This window comes from Enhydra lutris, unplaced genomic scaffold (assembly GCF_002288905.1).
Source record: "Enhydra lutris kenyoni isolate GAN:26980312 unplaced genomic scaffold, ASM228890v2 scaffoldscaffold1, whole genome shotgun sequence".
NCBI classification, from domain to species: Eukaryota; Metazoa; Chordata; class Mammalia; order Carnivora; family Mustelidae; genus Enhydra; species Enhydra lutris.
The window spans coordinates 47553259-47570838 of record NW_019154085.1 but is presented as its reverse complement, the minus strand read 5'-3'; the positions used below and the strand labels follow the sequence as shown (position 1 = coordinate 47570838).

The 17580-nt window shown below is 52.8% G+C and overlaps 1 protein-coding gene across 3 annotated transcripts; it reads left to right on the top strand.

Annotated features, from left to right (window-relative positions):
* Nucleotides 1-4255: 4255 nt before the first annotated feature.
* LOC111143664 (deoxythymidylate kinase) lies at nucleotides 4256-17523 on the top strand. 3 transcript variants are annotated; one of them, XM_022497488.1, is made up of 5 exons: nucleotides 4256-4417; nucleotides 4927-5035; nucleotides 9831-9921; nucleotides 12221-12418; nucleotides 17120-17523. In XM_022497488.1, exons 1-5 carry the CDS (start codon nucleotides 4288-4290, stop codon nucleotides 17228-17230), a joined length of 639 nt encoding a protein of 212 aa, XP_022353196.1. In that variant the 5' UTR covers nucleotides 4256-4287; the 3' UTR covers nucleotides 17231-17523. The 3 variants fall into 3 exon arrangements, with proteins under 3 accessions (XP_022353196.1, XP_022353203.1, XP_022353211.1); XM_022497495.1 differs by having other exon boundaries at nucleotides 4274-4417; nucleotides 12293-12418; XM_022497503.1 differs by lacking the exon at nucleotides 9831-9921 and having other exon boundaries at nucleotides 4274-4417; nucleotides 4927-4997.
* The last annotated feature ends 57 nt before the right edge of the window (nucleotides 17524-17580 follow it).

The window sequence follows — 17580 nt, the reverse complement described above, 5'->3', positions numbered from 1 at the left end:
TATTGAAAGACATCTTGGTTGTTTCCAAATTTTGCCAATTATGAATAAAGCTACTATAATCATTAATGTACAGGTTTTTGTGTGGACATGTTTTTAATTCCTTTGGTTAAATACCAAAAAGAGTAAGATTGTCTAGGTTTGTAGGAGACCACCAAACTGGCTTCCAAAGTGGCTGTATCACTTTCCATTTCCACCAGCAAAGAACGAGAGTTCCTGTTGCTCCACATCCTCACTACCACTTGGTGTTGTCGGTGTTCTGGATTTTGACCATTCTGATGGGTGGGTAAAGATATTTCATTGTTCTGTTTGCAATTCCCTAATGACATAATTCCCTAATGAATTCTTCTTAGTATTTGCTATCTGTACATCTCTTTGGGTGAGGTGTCTGTTCATAACTTTTGCCCATTTCTTCTTTTTTAACTTTTTAAAAAAGATTTTATTTAGAGGGTCACCTGGGTGGCTCGATCGTTAGGTATCTGCCTTCAGCTCAGGTTGTGATCCCAGGGTCCTGGGACTGAACCCCGCATCAGGCTCTCTGCTTGGCAGGAAGTCTCCTTTTCCTCTCCTACCTCCCCTGCTTGTGTTCCTGCTTTCGCTATCAAAAAAAATGAATAAAATCTTTGAGAAAAAAAACTTTTTATGGGATGCCTGGGTGGCTCAGTTGGTCGAGCATCTGCCTTCAGCTAGGGCCATGATCCCCAGGGTCCTGGGATCGAGTCCCACATCGGGCTCCTCTCTCTGCCTGCCACTCCCCCTGCTTGTGCTCTCTCTCTCTCTCTGACAAATAAATTGATAAAATCTTAAAAAGAAAACTAAAAAATTTTATTTAGAAAGTGGTGGGGGGTGGGCAGAGGGGGAGCAGACTCCCCACTGAGTGTGGAGCCCAGTGAAGGGCCAGATCCTGAGATCACAACCCAAGCTGAAACCAAGAGCCAGATGCTTGAACCAGCTGAGCCACCCAGGCACTTCCTAACTTTTGTCCACTTTTAACGTGGGCTGTTCGTTTTCTTACCGGTGAATCACACTATCCACTTTTCTACTATTTACATTTTTAACTTCATACTCTTTGTAAACACCTGGCCATGTTTTACTCATTCTACTTCATTTTGTTTACTAGATTATTTCATTGCATTGGTGTGCCATACTTTGAACAATAGATGTACAATGTTTTGATTGTACGAAGTTTTCATTAGCATCAGTAATGCCCTGATGAACATGTGTTCATATGGCTGTACGTATCTGTGTGCTCCAGCTATTGCTGCATAATAAGCTACCTGAAAACAATTGCTTAAAAGAACCATTTTAGGAGCACTTGGGTGGTTTAGTCCTTAAGCGTCTGCCTTTGGCTCAGGTTATGATCCCAGGGTCATTGGATCCAGCCTCGTATCAGGCTCCCTGCTTGATGGGAGCTTCTCCCTCTCCCACTCCCCCTGCTTGTGTTCCCTCTCTGTCTCTCACTCTGTGTCAAATAAATAAATAAAATCTTTTTTTAAAAAACTATTTTATTACCACTCAGGATTTTTTTTATAGACTTTGACAGAGATCACAAGTAGGCAGAGAGGCAGGCAGAGAGAGAGGAAGGGAAGCAGGCTCCCTGCTGAGCAGAGAGCCCAACACGGCCCGATCCCAGGACCCCAGGATCACAACCCGAGCCAAAGAGAGAGGCTTTACCTCTGCCTTCGGCTCAGCTCGTGATCCCAGGGTCCTGGGATCGAGCCCCACATCGGGCTCTCTGCTCAGCAATCCCCAAAAGGGAATTAAGAGGAAGAAGAGACACTGGCGACCTCTCTCCACACCCACATGGAGCCCCACAGTCTGTGCTGTCAGGACAGGGTAGCCTGGCTAACAAGAAAGCCTTTGCTGCCACAATCCTTGAGGAAGAGGGAAGAGTAAAAGGGCTTTAGTGCCTTTTGGGGTTTTTTTTTAAGGGACAATCCCAAACATGTAAGAGTAGGGGGGCCCTAATGAGCCCTGTGTGCTCATCAGCCATTGGCACCTTACAACCCATTTTATGTCCCCTCTGTCTCCAAGCACACTTAGACCCAGAACCCTATAATTTCCTCCACCAAGTGCCCACCTATAAGGCCTCCATGGTGCTGTGAAGAGATCCTACTTGCACAGCTCTAGGGCCGACTGTGCTGACCATCAGGCTTGAGACCAACCTGTCCATGCAGCAGAGCAGAAAGGAGACAATGTCCAGATGCGAGGCCACGCCCCTGCCCATGGTGGGGCCACAAGATCAGCACTGGATGCATGGAGATGCCAAAGTCACCCTGTGACCGGGAAGGAGAAGCTAGAACTGCTAACATGGGGGCCTGACCTTTGACATCACCAGGCAGCAGAAGCAGTTATCGTCTGCCTAACTCTGGACTTTGAGTTATGTGTGATAACGAAATATCCCCATGATGTAAGCCACAGGTAGGCTGGTACTTGCACTTAGTGTCATTCTGATATAAGAGGCAGGACGTGTTGAAGACTCGAAGCAAAACTGCTTGTTGTACCTTAATAACAAACCTCACCCGACTTGTGCTAGTTTAGCAACTGCTGTGGTCAAAAGGGCACGGCACCACCACCCTGCACACAAGGCCCCAACCGCCAGGTTCCTCCATTTTCACAGACATCCAGCAAGACCAGGCATTCACAAGCTGACACGCTGCATTACATGTTCTCCCTGTAGCCCAGTGAGCTCATCCTGCAGATGAGGTTCAAGGCTGGCTGGCATCTGCCCAAGCCTGGGAAGGTTCCCTTCTCTACTGTAATGCTTTCATCCTTTGAAGGCCCAGGAGATGGACTTTTGAGAACAGGAGACATAAAACCAAAGGCTATTGCTTCCATCCCTACAACAACATTACGCTCTAGCCTTTGTATCAGTGAACCCTCCCTAGGCTGTGCTGCCGTAATGGGGGTCCTGCAATCTCCAGGAGGGACTCGGAATGCCGATGGCTTACTTCTTGCCGTGCTACCTATCCGTCTATGGCCGTAGCCTGGCCTTAGCTTTATTTCCTTAACTGGAGATCCAGGGTGAAAACACAGCCCTAATTGTGCATAGGCTCTTCTCACGGTGGCGGGGGGCGGGGGGGGACGACGGCCTGAGGAGGGAACTGCCGAGCCAAACAAGAGCTTCCACAGCTTCCCCTTCAAAGGACGCGAGTCAGCTGTGAGTCCAACAGGATTTGGAAGCCGCAGAGCCAATATCAACATCAAGGAAGGGGGCAAATGCTTTGGAAGAATACTATCATCTACCCACCCTTCCCGAACTCAGACTGCATCAGGCAAACGGGTTGGGGCACAAGAAGCCACGCTAGCTGCCTGGGGAAGTCACGTTCTAAGGGGCTTGGGGAGGAGAAGTCGGGGAAGTCGCGGAGAGTGAGCTCCAGAACCCCGCGAAGCCGCCGCCGCCCACCCTGGAAACCTCAGCAAGCTCTTGCGGGCAGCAGTGCGGCAGGTGCCCCCGAGAGCTCACGAGCAAGCAGCCTTGAGGGCCGAGTCCAGCACAAGTCCAGACGCGAAGCCGGCTGCGGGGGGATACTGCGGGACGCGGCTCCTGGCTCGTCGTGGCCTGCGAGTCCGCTTCGTCGCCAGCCCCGCGGCTTCCAGCGCTGCCCCCGGCGGGCGGGCACCCGAGGACCGGCCCTCGGGAGTCAGCACCGCACCCGCCCATGAACGCACGGTCTCGCCCGGAGCATGCGCAGGCAACCTGGACGCCCCTGAAGGGGCAACAGCGCCCGGGAGCCTCCGGACCGGACGGGGACCCCCATCTCAGGAGTCGAGCACGAGGGCCGGCAAGACCGTCCTTTCCCTCTCCTGCGAGGCGGCCTCGGGCGTCTCTGACTTGCGGCTTCCCCGGCGCTGCAGTCCCGAGAAGCAGAATAGACGACACCACCGTCTCCCCGGGACTGCCGCGGGGACAGGAAAGGCCCGCCCCCGGCCGACCCCGCCAGCAGCCAGCCGCCAGCACACGCCGCCGCCGGCTCGCCCGCCCCGGAAGGCGGGGTCTCCGCCGGAAGGGGCGGGGCGACGATGGCGCCTTCGCCTTTGCCCCGCCCCTATGCCGATACCAGCCAATCCGGGCAAGGCCGGAAAATGGCAGCCAATCCCAGCGTGCGATCCTCCAGAGTCAATTCCAGAGCGCGCCACGGACGCGGGCCTGTTTCAGCCTGTTCCAGCGCGCGCCGCGTTCGGCAGGTCCGTTTCAGCCAATCGCAGTGCGCGCAGCCGACGCCCGCCAATGGGAGCTCCGAGCGACGCCGGGGACGCGGCGGCGGCGGGCGGCGGGAAGGCGCGAGCATGGCGGCCCGGCGCGGGGCTCTCATCGTGCTGGAGGGTGTGGACCGCGCCGGGAAGAGCACGCAGAGCCGCAAGCTGGTGGCAGCGCTGTGCGCCGCGGGCCACCGCGCCGAGCTGCTCCGCTTCCCGGGTGTGTGTGGCGCCAGCGGGGCCGCTCGGGGTCGGAGTCGGGATCGCGAGGCGGTGGGGCTGCTCGGTGTCGGGGCCGTGGGACGGCGGGGCCGCTCGGTGTCGGGGCCGCGGGGCGGTGGCTGCAGTCGTGGGCGGGCAGGCGGTCCCGGCACTGGCGGGAATCCGGGCCACGGCTTCTGGCCTGGCTGTTCCCGTCGGAGCGGCTGGAGGGATGGCTTCACCGGCCTCGGACATGCGCAGGGAGACACCGGCGCGGCGGACTCCCCGCGACGCCTCAGGCAGGCGGATCGGGCAGCGGCGCGCGGCGGGGTCGTGGGGCTCCGGCCTTCCCTCCCTTGAGCTCTTCCGTGCGGGCACCTGCACCCCGCGGCCGGCTCTCGGGGACACTCCGAACCCGGGCGGCGCCGCAAAGGAAACCGCAGCCCGCGGCCCGGCCCCAGCCGTGTCCTCACTCAGGTGGGGAGGCCTGCGCTCACTTCGTGGGTCTCTCTCTCTCTCTCTGTTTAGAAAGATCAACTGAGATCGGTCGGCTGTTGAGCTCTTACTTGGAGGAGAAAAGGGAGCTGGAGGACCATTCGGTGCATCTGCTCTTCTCCGCGAACCGCTGGGAGCAAGTGTAAACGCTACTGACGCGCCGCCCGCCCCCAGAGCTTTACCTCCTGCTTGACCGCGGCGGGTGAACGCGGCTCTCGACTCGGGGGTCGTGGGCAGTAAGCCCGAGGCCATACCTGGGCGAGCGCCCATCCTGTCCCCCTGACTCCAACCCTGTGTTTGCCAAAGAGCACGAACTCGCGCTTCTTCTTCCTCCTGCCCTGCCACCTCTTTGTAATGAACAGACAGACGTTGTTTTGTAGGGTAATTTTAGGGTTATGGAAAAGCTACTGATAAGTACAGTTCCCTCACCCCGTCCCCTCCCCCTTCTGCCCCCGGTTTCTCATATTATTTGTCTTAGATTAGTGTGTTGCATTTGCTACAGTGGATGAACTGATATTGATGCTTTTCTGTAAAGATTTTATTTCTTTGAGAATGAGAGAGGGTGAGAGGAGGGTGGGGGTGGGGCGCAGAGGGAGGGAGACAGGCATGCTCTGTGCTGAGTGTGAGCCCAATTCCCAGGCCCCTGAGATTAGGAGCTGTCGGGAGTCAGAAACAGCCCCCCAGTGCCACATGTTGACAACATTATTAACAGAAGTTCACAGTTTACTCCCCCCCACCCCCTTTTACTTTACATTTTCTACCTTTTCACTCAGCTTTTAACTGTGAGCAAGTGCCTGTGCTGTGTGCTTTTAGATGCTTTTGTTTCCTTTTTTTTTTTTTTTAAGATTTTATTTATTTTGACAGAGTGATCACAAGTAGGCAGAGAGGCAGGCAGAGAGAGAGGGGAAGCAGGCTCCCCGCTGAGCAGAGAGCCGGGTGTGGGGCTTGATCCCAGGACCCTGAGATCATGACTGGAGCCGAAGGGCAGAGGCTTAACCCACTGAGCCACCCAGGCGCCCCATGTTTCCATTTATCTTTTAACATAAATAAAGAGGTTCTCCCATACAAACCATCTCATAACTGGCTTTCCGATGCTGCCTGGCTGAGCTATGACTTTCTAGTCAGTCTGGGGTGGTCTCCAGAAAGGCTGTGGGCAGTAGATTCGGCCAGATGCTTGTTCGTGGTTTTGCACCGTTCCCTCTTACAGTCAAGCCTGCACTGCTCTCTTCTGGTTTAGTGGTGTCTGCTTTGGAAAGTCCTTTCCACTCCCAAGGAAAAGAGCAAAATGAGATCATTTTTATAGTCCTTAATACATCTGAAATTTATGGGTATAATTGTTCCGATTTTACTTTTTGGGGCTTTATAGAAAAATAAGGCAGTTCCATTTAAAAGTGAAAATGCTAACCTGGCTTCCTCGTGATCCTGCCCCCGATACACAGGTCTGCGTGCCTATGCTCCATCTTTTCTGCCTTAGCTCCCACAGCTACACCTTCGGGTCATTCCAGCCACTGCCATTTGATTGGTTAGTTTTGAAAGTCCTTGGGTGACAGGTCGGATGCCAGGGTTACATGTGGCACCACTGCCCACCAGCTGTGTGACCGTGACCCTGCACAGCTGCTCTGCACCACGGCTTCCTCATCAGAGTGGCGGTCGTGGTGGTGTCCCATGGCGGCACCCCCAGCCAGGGTCAAGGAAAGCTGGCCAGGCAGGCCTGGGAGTGAGGGCTCAGTCAACCTGGGCTGTTTGGAAGAACTTTTAGAGAAACTGGTGTTTTCCTCCAGCCCTTTAATTGTCCACCTCTCTGCTATGCTTCATCTTAACTGAGTCAGTTGCTGGTTCCCAAAAATGCTTGTCCTCTGGCATTTTTAAAGTTCGGGACCACAGAGCGTGTGGCACTCCCCTCGCAGAATGGGGTGACACCCTCCATTTCCCTCATCTCTGTTTACCAAAACCCAGTGCTCCTCCAGGAGAGTCGGAAATAGCGCTGCCTGCAAGAATTTATTTGACAGAGAGAGATCACAAGTACGCAGAGAGGCAGGCAGAGAGAGAGGAGGAAGCAGGCTCCCTGCTGAGCCGAGAGCCTGATGCGGGGCTCCATCCCAGGACCCTGAGACCATGACCTGAGCCAAAGGCAGAGGCTTTAACCCACTGAGCCACCCAGGCGCCCCAATCTAACAGTTTTCTACTTTACATATGTTTAAGTTTTTACTTTGGAATAATTCTAGTCAGCTGGAAGAGTTGCAAGAACAGTGCCAAGAATCCAGACTTCACCTGTTATTCATACTTTGTCACACTTGTGTTATCATTTGCTCATTTTCTAAAAATTTACAGGTCATTTATTTTATGAAATTCAGAGTTGGTCTGATGTTTCCTCACAAGTAGAGCTGGATTTGTATTTTTGTCAAGAATACCATGGAAGTGACGTTGGGTCAGTTGTCTAGGACAGTGAGCCAGGAGGGATCCAGTGCGGTTTGGCCATCACTGGATTGCTTGTGAAAGGTGTGCTGGCCAGGCTGTTCCACCAAATGACTCCTTCCTGTTACAAGTAGTCAAAAGGGGAGGGACATGTGGGTGGCTCAGTCAGTTGAGCATCTGCCTTCAGCTCAGGTCATCATCCCGGGATCCTGGGATCAAGTCCCACATCAGGGTCCCTGCTCCGTGGGGAACCTGCTTCTCCCTCTACCTGATGCTCCCCCCTGCTTGTGTGTTATCTCTGGCAAATAAATAAAATCTTTTTAAAAAATCAGTATAAGAAAGGGGAGGGAATACGATAAAACTACATAAATATCCCCTTCCTTATCAAACTTTGATTTTGTACTTCATTGTTCATTAATAAACCTGCTTGAGTCTGTTGTGATTTCAGATGGTGACTTTTCTAATCCGTCACTTCTGCATGTATTAGTCAGCTTCCTACGTAAGAAAGAGCCTCCCCTGCTCATCCGTGCGTCCCATCATCAACATGGGCTCACATGCTCTTTTTTACTTGGAGGGTCACACTATCAGCTGTTTTGATGTTCAGATTATTGCAAATTTAGCCTCTGGAAATCTCTTCACGTTGGCTCCTGTGTCCCATTTTTTGAGAACTTTCTGGGAGAACAAGATGTTCAGGTTTCTCTTGTGTTTTCTCCTGCTCCAGCCCAGGAGCCAGCTGCTCCTTTCTGTGTAGTTGCAGAGTGCAACATCTGGGTGCTGGGTGCTTGCTGCTAGTGAGCATCCCTGACTCTAGACTCCAGTTGTGGTCGGACCTGCGTGTAATTTTATCTTGTCTGTGTCTGTTTCTCTCTCTCTCTGTGGTCACTGATAACTGGTGGTCCATTCCGGTGCCATGCTCTTCCTGGCTCATGGCATCGTTAGTCTACCCACCTCTGTAAAAGCCTACATAGAGGTCACTGCTGGTTTTCACCTCTGTCCTTATAACAGGGGCACCCTGAGTGCTGTGTTCAGAGGTCTCTTTGGGCAGGATTTTCTGCTCTTCACTGTGTGTTCACCAGGGTACATGTCCATTTGACTTTGTATGTGATTTTAGGGATTTTTTTTCCCCATTTGATTTAATTTTTTTTTTTAAGATTTTATTTATTTGACAGAGAGGGATCAGAAGTAGGCAGAGAGGCAGGCAGAGAGAGTGGAGGAAGCAGGCTTTCTGCTGAGCAGAGAGCCCGATGTGGGGCTCGATCCCAGGACCCTGAGATCATGACCTGAGCCGAAGGCAGAAGCTTAATCCACTGAGCCACCCAAGCGCCCCTGATTTAATTTTTGAATACATGAAACATTAAATGCTTCTAAAAGTCAGAGTCATAGAAAAAGGTCACTGCCTTACCCACCCACTTCTGCCCATCCTCTGTGGGTAGCCTATTCCATTTTTTTTTTTAATAAGGATGTTATTTATTTAATCGACAGAGATCACATGTAGGCAGAGAGAGAGGGGGAAGCAGACTCCCTGCCAAGCAGAGAGCCCAAAGTGGGGCTCGATCCCAGGACCCTGAGATCATGACCTGAGCCAAAGGCAGAGGCTTAACTCACTGAGCCACCCAGCTGCCCCCTATTCCATTCTAGTGTTCCCCTCTGAAATTATTTTACACACAGGCAGAGATGTATGTGATGTCTTCATTCTCCAGTTTGCCCCGTTCCTCAAAACGTAACCTGTCACATGTGGTCCTCTGCTTTCCCAACTGACGGACATGGCCCTTACTCCTCATACAGCAGAATCATCCTCTTGTGCATGTGCTGTAGTTATATTTTCTACCAATTTTCTGTTTGTGAGATCAAGTAATTGTTTTTAATAGTTTGCGATTACAGCTAATGCTGTGATGGAAACCGCATTTTACTGCTGGAGGTGTACCTTCTCCCTCCCTACCGTTCTGTGAGCTCCTCAAGGACATCTCCTCTTTCTCTTCCACAAAGTGCAAGTGACACTTCCTACTAACGTCAAGCTCCTTGTCTGCACGTCCTCCTAAGGTCTTGGGGCAGGGGGGGGAGTTGAGCTGCCGTCACCTGGTTGAGGACATCCTTGGCCAGCCTGTCCCTCCTCGTCCTGGCCCTTCAGACTCTAGGCAGCAAGTATGATCCCATCTTCACTGCATCTGCGCCTTTGCTCTCCGGGGCTCTCCTTCCCAGCAGGATCACCCAGCCCCTCCGCATCCCCCCTGCACATCCCCCTCCCCATCCTCGCCCAAACAGCCCTCAAGCCTGCCTCTGTTCATTCGTCTTCAGCAGTTGTGATTGTTCTATTTTCGTGGACTTTTCTTCTCCACATTGGGCTTTGCTGGGAGTACCCCAGTGGCATCTTCTGAAGAGAAGACCTGGAGCTTTTCTGAATACACGCGAGGCTGCAAATCGCCGCCCTGTCCTCCCTTCACTGCGCTGGTGTATGTATTGGTGACTTACACTGTTGGCCTGGGAAGCCAGGACCATGGCTCAGGAACGCTCTCTGTTTTTAGGCCTCTGATCAAGAAGAAGTTGGGCCAGGGCATCACCCTTGTCGTTGACAGATATGCATTCTCTGGTGTCGCCTTCACCAGTGCAAAGGAGGTGAGTGCCGCGTGGCCCCAGTGGGATGATGCCAGGTGTGGACTCAGGAGCATGTGGTGCGTTAGGGCCCTTCCCTTTGCCTGGTCCACTTGCTATGTATCGGTGGGAGGAGCAGACGTTCACAGAGCCATAGCTCGTCGGTATTGTCAACGGTGGGTGTCGCCATGTCCCTTCCCCATGATGGTCGCTCAGCAGTGCTCCTCTCTTCAGTGTCATGCTTGCAGAGTGGGTGGTGCATGTCGGGCACCTTCTGTGGGTTTTCCCAGCCTCCGCGAGCCAGCCATGGGGCGGTCATTTGGGGTACAGGGGCTACTCTGCCACTGTGGTCTGTGGCTTAGTAGAACTTTTCAGCTACATACCAGCTGAGAAAACGATATCCCACCCAGCACTGTCCCCTGCTGCTCTCTGCCCCGACCCACCAGACACATCACCAGCTCCTTCGTGAACACTTCATTCAGCTCATGTCCCAAAAATGACTTCTTACAAATGCAGGTGTTTTATGCTGCCATCATTCGGTCCGTGTGTGCAGTGGCCATTTACTTAGAAATAGACTCATCCTGGGTTTCTGCAGTCGAACTGGATCAGAATCCATGTCAGGGCCGTACTTGACGTGTGTCTTAGATCTCTGTGATGATACAGGCTCCCACATTTCCTTTTTTCCTTGCATTAAAATTTTTTAAGATTTTATTTTGAGGAGGTTACTTGAAGGAGTTCTGGGCTCTCATATCGAGAGACACAGGGTATCTGGCTATCTCGTTTGTGGTAACAGCCCTGGGTGATGGTACCTTCACGAGGGGTTGCACAATGGTGACCTCAGTTCTGCTCATCATTCCTCATGTGCTGGCTGGAATTTTTCTAAAAGGACTCTTGCCCTGTGGAAGTGTTGGTCAGTGAGATTCCATCTGGAAGAGGAGGATGGGGCAACTGACCGTCATGTCCTGGACTGTCTCCCTCGCGTCTTCCTGATGTGCTGCTGGGGGTCTGTGGGGGCTGATGGGCTCACTCCTCAGCTGAGTACCTTACTTGAGCCTTTAGCTCCCAGTGCAGAGCTGGGTTCTAAACCTAAGTCTTGGGGCGCCTGGGTGGCTCAGTGGGTTAAAGCCTCTGCCTTCAGCTCAGGTCATGGTCTCAAGGTCCTGGGATCAAACCCCGCATGGGGCTCTCTGCTCAACGGGGAGCCTGCTTCCTCCTCTCTCTCTCTGCCTGCCTCTCTGCCTACTTGTGATCTCTACCTGTCAAATAAATAAATCTTTTTTTTTTTTTTTTAAAGATTGTATTCGTTTATTTGACAGAGAGAGATCACAAGTAGGCAGAGAGGCAGGCAGAGAGAGGGGGAAGCAGGCTCACCGCTGAGCAGTGAACCCGATGCGGGACTCGATCCCAGGACCCCAAGATCATGACCCGAGCCGAAGGCAGCAGCTTAACCCACTGAGCCACCCAGGCGCCCCAATAAATAAAATCTTTAAAAAAAAAATTATTAAACCTAAGTCTTCAGAGCTCTGCGGCTTTGAGACAGGGCCTTCTTGGACATGACCTTTTCCTCCAAAAATGGGGACACTATTTTTAGAAGTTGATGAGATGAATAGGAGCAGGAGGGTGGAGGAGAGGCCTGTGGCGCATGCTTGCAGCAGGGCTCCAACATTCTCTCAAGGGGGCTCACGCCCTTACCCAGCAGAGGTGTGGGTACAGGACCCAAACTAGGGGTCGTTCCCCCATGGGCCCATCTGCTGCCTACCCCAGGCCTCCTGTGTGCGGTGGGCCTCCAGGGTCTGCCACGTGGACTGAGCATTCTGCCTGGCCAGAGGGCATGGGACTGTGTTGGCACGCCCACCCTTGGACCCAGGCTGTGGGTGCTGATTCCACAGGGCTATGGGGAATCCTGTCTTTGAATGTATATTCACAAAGTCAAAGCAAATGAAGGAGAAGGCAAAACCATTTGAGATCTTAGGAATAAAAACCACTACCATGTAAGAAGGCTCCATTTTTGGTATATCAGCTGGACATTAGCTCATTTTTCCCCTTTTATGAATTTTGAAATCAAGAATTAGACCCCATTAGGGGCGCCTGGGTGGCTCAGTGGTTAAAACCTCTGCCTTCAGCTCAGGTCATGATCTCAGGGTCCTGGGATCGAGTCCCGCATCAGGCTCTCTGCTCAGCGGGGAGCCCGCCTCCTCCTCCTCTCTCTCTCTCTCTGCCTGCCTCTCTGCCTACTTGTGATCTGCCTGTCAAATTAAAAAAAAAAAAAGAATTAGACCCCATTAAACCTTCTTTCTCTAACTCTTGGGTTCCATGCTGCCAGAATTTCTCCCTGGATTGGTGCAAGCAGCCGGACGTGGGCCTCCCCAAGCCGGACCTGGTGGTGTTCCTTCAGTTACGGCTGGCGGAGGCTGCGGCGCGGGGAGAGTTCGGCCGTGAACGCTACGAGAACGGGAACTTCCAGGAGCGGGCACTGCGTTGCTTCCACCAGCTGATGGCGGACGAGACCCTGAACTGGAAGGTGAGGGTGTCTTCTGGTGTTGCCCCCAGAACCGGCCGGCTGGAAGCCGCCGACAAGTGGCTCAGGTCCTGCGCCTGAGAGGAGCCATTGGCCAAGGGCTGCTCCACCGGAGGGTGCCTCAGGACACCCTCTCAGTTTCTGCTCCTTTGTGATTGTGTGAAACAAGGGAGATGGGTACCTGCTGGGTGAGTTGGGGAGAATGGGCCAGACAGCCCCTCCCAAACAGCAGTCCTGCACAGGCAGCTGTCCTCCGCCAGGTTTTGCCATGCTTGTCACCTAGAACATCGACCTGTAAGGCACTCCTCACACTGCCTTCTCTCTTTCACCTGTGAGTCACACTCTGGCTGGTTTGGGGCTCATCCCCCACCCCCTGGGAGTCATTTGCTGTCTCCCTCTCAACCCTATCCTACCAGTTCGGCCCCAGAGCCATTCCTTGTTTCCTTCCGTAGGGATGAGCACTTGTCTACACGCTCACTCAGAGGCCTGGGCCTCACCCTCAGGCTCATGCCCACCCCCCCACCACACTTTGCCATCTCCTTGTGCCCTGCAGCCCTGCTCCCTCCACCTCCGCACCTCACCCAGGGCCTAGCCCCAGTCTCCATCCATGAAGGACCAGTCAGGTCCTCCCTGAGGAGGGACACCAGGGGTGCCAGATTGGGCCCCTTCCCCATGCCTCCCTGCACATGCCCATCCCCAGACCCAGTTCGTGTGAGGGCACCCTGGTCGCCTGGACCCAGCTTTGTCCCCGTGTGGTCAGAGGCAGCCTGGCAACCAGAAAGCTGATACTGTGGATGGTTGACAGGTCTTACTGGTGAGACAGGCAGCCTTCTTGCTGCTCCATTGGCCTCGGCTCCTAGTTTGGCCATCTTGTCTGGTTGGTGCTTCTCCCGTGACCTGCCTGTCTGCGGCCCTCCCCATTCGTCCGCACTGTCTTCTGCTTGCTCATTGCCAGGGTGGGGGTTCCTCTCAGGGGGGCTTCTTTGTGACACAGGTGGCACACATATTTTTAAAGTATGGCTTTCGCCACTAGCTAGAAGTACAGTGTTCCCATGAAACCGCTTATGAGTGAAAATGCCATAAAGCAAAGAAGCAATCACCACTGATTGACACAGAAATCTTTTCGAGCATTCCCAGAGCTAGAAAATCACCTCTCTTAGGCTTTTCTGGTACTTAGGACACAACTTGCTAACAGACGCCCAGAGTCAATGGAGATGAAGCCCACAGGCTCCCAGTCACAGAGCCAAGCTCTGGCGGCCAGACGCTGAGCTGCCAAGAGAGATTCCCGAGAAGGAGCACGTGGGCGCCTTCTGCTGCTCTGGGTGCCTGGGACGGCTCCCTGCAGTGCTGACGCTGAATGAACTTTCTGCTTTTCACCTTTTTTTGTAAAAGCAAAAACACTTTCTGGATCTTTTTCTGTTAGCAAAAATAGGTACTAACCTAAATCCTTCACGAAAGCAAACTGGTGTACTGCGAACTTTCACAAAGCAGAGGATGCCTGCATATCCACAGGCTCTCCATCTCTCATGAGCTCACATCAGTGGTGAGCCCGTGCACTTGTCTAATGGTCGAAAAGGGCATTTCTTTCCACACATGGAAGCTTCAGTCCCATTTTTGTACTGTATAATTTTATCATACAAGAAATTACAAAGTTCTGTTCCTTTTCTGTTTTTCCTTTGTTAATCAGTTCTATGTGGTTTAAGCAATTCTTAATTTTTTTTTTAAGATTTTATTTATTTATTTGACAGATAGAGATCACAAGTAGGCAGAGAGGCAGGCAGAGAGAGAGGAAGGGAAGCAGGCTCCCTGCTGAGCAGAGAACCCCATGTGGGGCTCGATCCCAGAACCCTGAGATCATGACCTGAGCCGAAGGCAGAGGCTTTAACCCCCTGAGCCACCCAGGTGCCCCAGCAATTCTTAATTTATAACACATTTCAAACCCTGTAAAGAACAAGACAAGAAGGTATGAAATCTGGAGTGGGAGTGGGGAAAGAAACAGGAAACCATCTCCTTCCAACAGTGCTGGCTCTCTCCACCCTGAACCTCCCCAGTTTTCATCTCATGTCACTTCTTCAACTTAAGAACATCTTTAAACATTTCCTGTATGCTGGATCTCCTAGGATAGAACTCTCAGCTTTTGTTTGTCTGAAAATTAACTTTTTTAACATTCTTTGAAAAGATTTTTAAACAATAACAAAAAAAAAAAAAAAGCCTTAAAACTTGCAAGTACAAATTAGTCTCTGATGCCCCCTCCCTGCCGTGTACTGTCAAAACCGGGACATTACTGTGCATCCCTTGCTACCCTCAAGTCCCCAAGCCCCATTCAGGCTCCCCCACTGGTCCCACTAGTGTCCTTCTTTTTTTTTTTTTTTTTTTAAGATTTTATTTATTTATTTGACAGAGAGAGATCACAAGCAGGCAGAGAGAGAGAGAGAGAGGAGGAAGCGGGCTCCCTGCCAAGCAGAGAGCCCAATGCGGGACTCGATCCCAGGACCCTGGGATCATGATCTGAGCCGAAGGCAGAGGCCTAAACCCACTGAGCCACCCAGGCGCCTTCCCAATAGTGTCCTTTTTAACAAATGACTCAGTGTACAGTCCCCTCTCTATTCTCCAGCTTGTGTGACTTTCATGACATTGACACTTTTGAAGTTCATGGGGTGATTTGTGAGTGTCCAATGGACTTGGCTTTTTCCCCATGGTGGGATCCAGGCTGTGTGTCTTTGCTGGTGGCCTGGGAGGGGCACTGGGTTCTCACTGCGTCCTGCCATGTGTGTAGGATTCCCTTTTGTTCCACTCCTGGTGATGTTCACTTTCTGGGGTATTTATTTTTACTCACATGCCGCTGACACACACTTAGACGAACGTCGGTGTGCAGCCAAGTGACTGGACAGGCTTGTACGTTACTCGGGGCTCACCACACAGGTGGCCGCACCTGTCAGTACACAACGCCATCACGGGATCCCTGACCACAGTCCCTGTGCGGTGCCTCTCATCTGTCTGCCCCCACCCCTTCCCCTGAGGGGGCAGTTGTGCGTCCTCTGCGCTTATGGCTCAGCTTCTGTGTGCGATTATTCACTTACGTGAGACTCCACATATAAGCGAAATCCTACAGTATCTGTCCTTCTCCGTGTGACTCATTTCACGGAGGATGACACCATCTAGGGCCCCCCGTGTGCTTGCCAATGGCAAGAGCTCATCCTTTTGTATGGCCGAGTGACATCCCCTTTCACCACTTGGCTCAGTGGTACTTGCGAGGCTTCTCCACGGGGACATGGACTGTAAATAAGAAGCAGTTTGTGATGAGATTCTTATAAACCATGTAAAAATCTCACAGCTCATCGGATTTTCAGTTTACTTGTACATTCATATCTGTACGGACTCGTGTTTCTGTTTTGACTCCCTGCCGTCTATGCTGTGCCCCGCCCAGCAGCTCCTGTTACTTCTCGTGGGTCCCCTGCATGTTGGGACACTGACTGCCCCCCAGCACATTAATACTTTCGGGGTTCATCCTGTCCACTTCCAGCCCCGCCCTGGGTTTGGCTGCTTCCCCGGGTTTCCATGCTCCCATCTTGGGGGAAAGCTATCCTAAACCTGGGTCCGGGGGCCCAGGTGCTTGTTGGCACGGTGCTGTCTCTGCCCCAAGGCCCTCAGAGGACTAGAGATGTGGTTTAGACGTGATTGCCTGCATTAGAGTTTATATGTAATGTGCGCATGTGTAGTACCTGTGTGTGTGCGAGTTTATCTGTAATGTGTGCATAGTACGCCCATGTGCAGTGTGTGTGTGCACGTAGTATGCCAGTGTACGAGGTCCTATGCAGCGTGTGTGTGCACGCACATGTATTACACCCACGTGTGAGGTTCAGCCTAGTTCATGGTTTGCAATAAGCAGTCCCAAGAGCCTTCAGGCAGCTGTCACTGTGGGGTCTCAGGCTGGGCAGATCATTGCGAGCCGTGCAGTCAGACCTCCCAGATGGTCATACATGCCTCTGAGTGAGTCCACAACTGCCGCAGCTTCTGCAGAACTGCCTGCCCCAGAGGCCCCATCAGGACGGAGCCTGGACCAACAGTGAGTCAGGGTACCCCACCCTGAGCACACAGAGGATTCTGTCCAGCTTGGTCATCCTTGCTTCAGGCAGAGAGTGGTTTCTCAGGTGGCTGGGTCGTATAGTGACCAGAGGTCCTCATGCTTTCATCGAGGGGGAGAGCAGCCAGCTGGGTCAGGATGGAACCCTCTTCCCCAGAAGGAGAGGAGTCAAACCCAGGGTTAGCTTCTGTGGAGAACTTTCTTGCACTCCGAGCAGCATCCGGGCATGGCCTCAGAGGGGCAGACTCTCCCGGCCTCCTCTGCAGAGACCGAAGCCCCACCAACCAGGATGGGGTGGGTGCTGGTGCGGGGGCGCCCCACTGACATGCCCGCCGGCATGAGCTTGGGGAGGGAGAGGGTCTGATCAGTGGCAAGATGGGGTGTTTCTCCTGTATCTGGGCTGCAGCAGGAGTGTGGGTCAGCTTCATCCCAAGGACATAGGCCAAGTCCCCCCCCGCCTCCGCTGAGAAGGGCAAAGGTCAGACAAAGGTGTAGGATGAAGAACCCCAGAGGTGTACTGTACCCTTCTAGAACCCAGCCCCGTCTGAAATCCCTGCACACTGAAAGTAATGAAGAGCGTTAACCATTTTCTTTTTCTCCTGCCTCCTCCATGGGGACAGATGGTCGACGCCTCCAAAAGCATCGAAGATGTCCACAAGGAAATCCACGCCCTCTCTGTGGACACCATCCAGGCCGTCACACAGAGGCCACTAGGCGAGCTATGGAAGTAGCCATGCAGCGCCCCGTCTTTTGGTCCTGTGAGGCCGAGCTGGGGGGGATGGTGGACTCCCAGACGATGTGCTCACGGTGCACAGAGCAGAGACAAGTCAGCAGGGCACACCGGGGGCGCCGCAGGCAGTGCTGCAAGCTTCCTCTGTCCTCCTACCCCCCCCCAAGCACCAGTAAATGACAGTGCTTTCTTACGGGAGTCTCATGACCACATGCAGGCAGTTCCAGTGAGATGGTCATCACCTGAAATTCTGAATTTCTTAGAGGCACCAATAAAAACGCATCTGAAAAGGCACCGTGGAAGCTCCCGCCTTCCTTAGCAGCCAAGGGCTTGCCAGAGAGCACTTCCTAG

Bases quoted from the DNA above. Each gene is read 5' to 3' on its own strand.
- LOC111143664 (XM_022497488.1), top strand. From the start codon at position 4,288: ATGGCGGCCCGGCGCGGGGCTCTCATCGTGCTGGAGGGTGTGGACCGC. The intron at 9,922-12,220 runs GTGAGTGCCGCG...CCATGCTGCCAG, and splicing joins CCTTCACCAGTGCAAAGGAG to AATTTCTCCCTGGATTGGTG. The intron at 12,419-17,119 runs GTGAGGGTGTCT...CCATGGGGACAG, and splicing joins ACGAGACCCTGAACTGGAAG to ATGGTCGACGCCTCCAAAAG.